We start from the raw sequence: 6,000 nt of genomic DNA on the forward strand, positions 1-6,000 counted from the left end.
GAATATGGAAGGCTCCATGCTGACAATCAGCTTTGGAAATTGGATGGAGCTACCTGGACTTAAATTTAAGGATTGGGTATCTAGTAAACGAAGGTAAAGACAAGACTGCATTAATATTCTTTGCTGTATAGTGAAAAAAGACTATTGGGAAAATTTCAAAATATTTGTCATCATGCTTTAGATGAGTACATATCTTTCAAATAACTCTTTTTGCAGCAGTGGTGTAATGAGCTAGTTTCCATTGTGAGATGTTAATTAAGCACAGAAGTAAGGGATTGTTCATAGACTTGGTTCCTGTGACTTCTTTATAAATTATGGTTTTATCCTACTCTCCTGTTAAATCATTCTTTCTTAACTTTCTCATCTACCCACACATTCTTCCCACACTTTTCTTTACTTATTTTTATGAGTGGATATATATTTTTATGTATGCAACCTCATGTGTACATACCAAAAGTATTTGACTTTCAGGGTAGAAGAGTGTTCATGATTCACAATTTAGAATGGTGGAATAAAATTAGAATCTGAGTCAGTAGAGAGATGTGATTGGCTACTTCAGTATCGACATAAATGTATAATAACAAATATGAAAGTAGGAATAACTAAGAAGAAAAATAAGCTTGTAAGAATATTTATTGGGGGCAAAGAACCCAAAATTTAAAAAGAGAAGTATGAAAAGCCTTACCATTTTCAAGGATATCAAATATTGCATTAGATAGGAATTACTGATAGAGAAGATCTACTCTAATTTGACCACTTACAAAAAAAGTAAATTAAAGCAGGAAATTACTTATCCTTTGTCAGAAAAGGTTTGAATGCTTGACATCCTGCTAGAAATCATGTTGATCCATAAAATTTTCCTTAATTTGAGAATATTTAAAGGAGCAAATTTAAAGCAGTTTTGATATAATTGACATTAAACCTTTCAATAATTCATTTTTACTTTTTTAAAAAGGAATTATACATGGGTTTTGAAACCAAGGGTTTCAGAGTTGTACAAGTTCTTGATTTCTATAAGTAAACAAGTAAAATTGCTCAACACATTCTTCCTTTTGTGACATGGGTTAAGAAAGAGAAAGCTTTACGATTTATGTACCAGAAGTGTTCAATACTAAGTTATGTATACTGTATATTGAAGTAATATGTGAAAATGAATCTTGTGATACATATTAGCTTTTAGTTCTGGCTTTGCATAATGTTTAGAGTAAATTCTTCGGTCTCTAGAGATTGGAAGGGTTAAAGCCCTGACTTGGTAACTTCTGATGTTGTGATCATGTGCAGATAACTTAAGCTGTCAATTTCCTAGTTTGTAAAACGGAGATAATAGTAGTTACTACTACATAGGGTTTCTGTAAAAATTGAGCATTAATACATTCTTAATATTAATTTATAATCATTAAATTTTAGAAAAGAAAAATTTTGTGAACTTCTTCCAATTACAAGTTATATTGATTTATGCCAAATGATTTGGTATGTTTTGTCTTCTGCTTATCTCTAATTGGGGCACAGAGTTAGGGGCATTTATGCCTGCTGCTTTAAAGTACAACTGGAAAATGAAAGATGTACCAGTGTACTTTTAAGTAAAGAACAGATTATAGTTTTAGAACTCTTTATTAGGAAGACAGAGAAAAATATTTTATATACTTAGATGCAAGATGTTTTTGTTCAGCAGAAGACTATGATCTGAATTATTTTTTTGTCATTAGGAAGATAGAAAGCAACTGTAAAAATCTTGTCAGGATGATATATGTAATCTTTTGGAAGCTTAATGTCTTTCAGGTAGATCTATAATGTTTCACAACTGGAATCTAAATGATTTAGTGGTCTAATTTTCAGATGTCCACATTTTTAATCCCTTCATTTATTCAATAAAAGTTTATTAATCAGCTAATTTGAACAGACACTTCGCAAGGTGCTGGGGGAACAAAGATTTGTTAAATCCAGTCTCTGCCTTCATGGGACTTTGTCTACTGATAAAACGATTTAGTTAAGATTCTTAACTAGAAAATCAAAAAAACTTCCTTTGTAAATTATTATGATAATTTGTAGCTGAGAGAGTCCAAAGGACTTAAAAGATAAAGAAGCTTACTAGATGGAGAAGAACCATGGAAACTAAAAGTACTGTACCTCATAGGATGTATTTCCTTTTACTTTTTAAGGAACCTAAAGGGAGATCGAGTTATGCCAGAAGAAATAGCACGCTACTATAAACATTATGTCAAAATCATGGGTCTTCAGAAGAATTTCCGAGAGAATACTTACATAACCTCGGTATCAAGACTCTACAGAGATCATGATGATAATGATGATCAAGACAGAGATATTTCAACAAAGAAATTACAGATAGAGAAGTCAAAATTTATCAAGAGAAATTGGGAAATCAGGGGATATCAGCGAGTAGCTGATGGTTCTCATGTACCCTTCTGTCTCTTTGCTGAGAATGTAGCTCTGGCAACAGGAACGTTGGATTCTCCTGCCCATCTGGAAATTGAAGGAGAAGATTTTCCTTTTGTATTTCATTCATTGCCTGAATTTGGAGCTGCTATAAGTAAAGGAAAGTTCCGTGGCAAAGTGGATCCAGTGTTAATTGTAGGTTCTGGGCTTACTGCAGCTGATGCAGTACTATGTGCTTACAACAATAATATCCCTGTGATCCATGTATTTCGCAGACGAGCAACTGACCCAAGCTTAATTTTCAAACAGCTTCCCAAAAAGCTTTATCCTGAATACCATAAAGTATATCATATGATGTGTACTCAGTCTTATTCTGTAAACTCAAATCTTTTATCTGATTATACCAGTTTTCCTGAGCACCATGTGCTTTCCTTTAAGTCGGACATGAAGTGCATTCTTCAAAGCATCTCTGGATTGAAGAAAATATTTAAGCTCTCTGCAGCAGTAGTGTTGATAGGTTCTCACCCTAATCTGTCTTTTCTGAAGGAGCAAGGGTGTTACCTAGGCCGTAACTCAAGCCAGCTAATCACATGTAAGGGTAATCCTGTGGAAATAGATGTATATACCTATGAGTGTGTTAAAGAAGCCAACCTTTTTGCATTGGGTCCATTGGTTGGAGATAATTTTGTTCGGTTTTTAAAGGGAGGGGCCCTGGGTATTACACACTGTTTAGCTTCAAGACAGAAGAAAAAGCAGCATCTATTTGTTGAAAGAGGAGGAGGAGATGGGGTAGCTTAAAGCAAGTTTACAAGTAATTTATATGGACAGTTTACCATTAAAGATTTTTAAATAGTGGTTTTGCAATGTACTGGCTTGAATTTTCTGGACTTGAATTAACTGGAGGAGAGCCTCAAGCTATAGTAACTTCATTTTAAAGTTACAAGAATGTAGATTTATACTGTAACATTAAAGGTGTCACTATCAGACAAGTAGAAACACTGCCAATTTGTCTGGTTATACTTTAAACTCCCACTTAACTAAAACATTATTCTTTTTTCCCAAGACTTAACTTTTGTGATCAGTTTTGGTTATCTCTTAGGATTGATTTTGAAATATTACAGTCTTGAGTCTGTAAAACCACACAGTCATTAGGCCAGAAATTGTCCTCACTCTATGATATTGGGTCACCTTGCTGCTCAGAGAGTGGCCCAGGGGCCAGAAGCATCAGGCTCCACAACACCTCCTGAATCCCAAGGGGTTTGTTTGCCCATTTAAGTCCGAGACACACAGGTCTAAAAGAAAATGTATATAAGGTCTGTATACTTGGGTAGGGCAGGGTAAGAAGCATTTAAAACTCAGGTTTTATTTATTTTGAAATTATCAATTGTATAAATCTAATTTATTACCAGATATGATAGTCTTTTAAGAGAAATAAAGATTTTTATTGCTGACCTGCTCTTTTGAGCTCTGAATGAGTTAAATTGGATGTTTTCTTAATGTCAATTCTAACTTGAAAATAATGTCTGTAAAGGGTGTTTTCTAGGGAAGCATACGACCTGTTGACATCTCCTTATGTCCCAAAAGCCTGCTCTTCTTACCCAGCAGATAGCATTTTGTGGGCCCTAGGTCAACCGAGTGAGTAATTTAGTCTTGAATGACTTCTTATTTCCCAAAGATTCATCAAACCCAGCTGTTAACATTCAAGCCTTTTCTATGCTGTGCCTATACCCTTATCAATTGTATAAATCTAATTTATTACCAGATATGATAGTCTTTTAAGAGAAAAGATTTTTATTGCTCAAACCTTGACAGGTACTTCATTTCTTATCTTCTCATTATTTTAAAATTCTAATAATGCTGAAATATATTTAGACACACCAGAACCAGCCAAGATATTTTACAGAGATTTATTCTCTGCTTTTAGCCATCATAACACTTAATTCCTCTGATTTGCAATTCAATAAATTGCTGATGGAACTACTTATCCCTGTGTGAATATTGAGTTAATTTCTATAACTTAAACTAAGATATTTGGGCATGGTAAATACTTCTAATATCATATTGCTGTTTGGATATTGCTAGAATTATTACAGATTAAAATTGAAAATAAGGGTAAAACCTTTTTTTCCTATTCCCAAGGTGATTATTACTTTGAAATTCTAACTTTGTATTTGGTTGTTGGAGATGACATAGTAACTCATGCTATGGTTACTTATTGAATTTTATCTACTCTTAATATCTTCATTTGTATTTATTCAGGTGTGCTTAATATCTGTATTTTCATATAAAGCCCCAGCATTTTTAGTTAAACAAAAATCTCTTAAGTTTTCCATGGCAAGTTGAATTTCTTGGTCTTCCTTTTCTTGGTAAAATTTATTTCATCTGGAATGTGTTCATGGAATCTGTAATTTTTCTGTTTTTCCTATAATTAAAAAAGTGGACTAAAGTGTCAGTATTTTTCTGTCCATTTGTTTACAGTTATATGCTTAGTTTACTAGAGATTCATAATTCACCTTAAATTTAATTGTTTAGAATGTATTTGCTTCTACCAACTAAATGCTTCAAATTCTTAGACTCTTGATAACTGTCATGTATGATTAAGTTTAACTTAATTACAAACTATGTAATTCAGTTTTAATTCTGTATTATAATTTTTTAAAAACTTATTTCACATTTTATTGAAATGGCATAATATCCTCTGTTTGCACTGGATTCAATACTCTTTTGCTTACCTGCTCTTTTGAGCCCTAAATGAGTTAAATTGGATGTTTTCTTTATGTCAATTCTATATTGAAAATAATGTCTGTAAAGGGTGGTTTCTAGGGAAGCATACGACCTGTTGACATCTCCTTATGTCCCAAAAGCCTGCTCTTCTTATCCAGCAGATAGCATTTTGTGGGCCCTAGAATAACCTATTTCCCAAATATTCATCAAACCCAGCTGTTAACATTCAAGCCTTTTCTCTGCTGTGCCTATACCCTTGTATTCCAAAACTATTGTTCCTTTATTTCTGTACCATAATTCCAAATCCTCTTTCCTTATTCTTCAATTTCAGTTCAGGAGGAGAAAATCGTAAATCATTAAATATTTGATTAACCATATCATAATGTGGGCATCTTTTACCTTTTTTCCCACCTCATCCCTCAAAGTCTAGCATAGTATCTGGACAATGGTCCATTCTTAATAGTTGTTGAAAGAATGTTTACAAAGCAGAATCTGTTTGGGGTTTTAATAATGATATTACAAAATAAACGTCACAGCTTTCAGTATTTTATGCAGTGTGAGTATTTATGTGAAGTTAATACAACTTTTTCTTTTAATCTTAGAGGCTTTATCATACAAGTATGTTCCAGTGGTATTGAATTTTAAATTTAAAAAATCAAACTGAAAAGTATTGTAAATATTTCATTGTCACTGAGAAGTGGTAAACAAATCCTTCTAAATAAATCTTGCTATTAAATTAAAGCAAGTTCCCTTAAGTTCCAGCCTGTGCAACACTGAGGCACACCTAGAATGAAAAATAGACTGAATTTAAAATGTCATTTTAAAGCTTAGCTTCCTTATAGGGTTGTTAGTCATATTGCATAAAGCCATTCTGATTATATT

At 32.9% G+C, this 6,000-nt stretch overlaps 1 protein-coding gene across 2 annotated transcripts in view; it reads left to right on the plus strand.

The window, feature by feature from the left end:
• Window positions 1-5,668, plus strand: part of OSGIN2 (oxidative stress induced growth inhibitor family member 2) — a 23,473-nt gene extending 17,805 nt beyond the window's left edge. For both annotated transcript variants that reach the window (XM_037803171.1, XM_037803172.1), the window contains exons 5-6: window positions 2-93; window positions 2,160-5,668. In XM_037803171.1, the coding sequence (XP_037659099.1) occupies window positions 2-93; window positions 2,160-3,192 (1,125 nt within the window). In that variant the 3' untranslated portion in view covers window positions 3,193-5,668. The remainder of the gene's footprint in view (window position 1; window positions 94-2,159) is intronic.
• Window positions 5,669-6,000: the final 332 nt, after the last annotated feature.

Source organism: Choloepus didactylus, chromosome 14 (genome assembly GCF_015220235.1).
Source record: "Choloepus didactylus isolate mChoDid1 chromosome 14, mChoDid1.pri, whole genome shotgun sequence".
Taxonomy (NCBI): domain Eukaryota; kingdom Metazoa; phylum Chordata; class Mammalia; order Pilosa; family Megalonychidae; genus Choloepus; species Choloepus didactylus.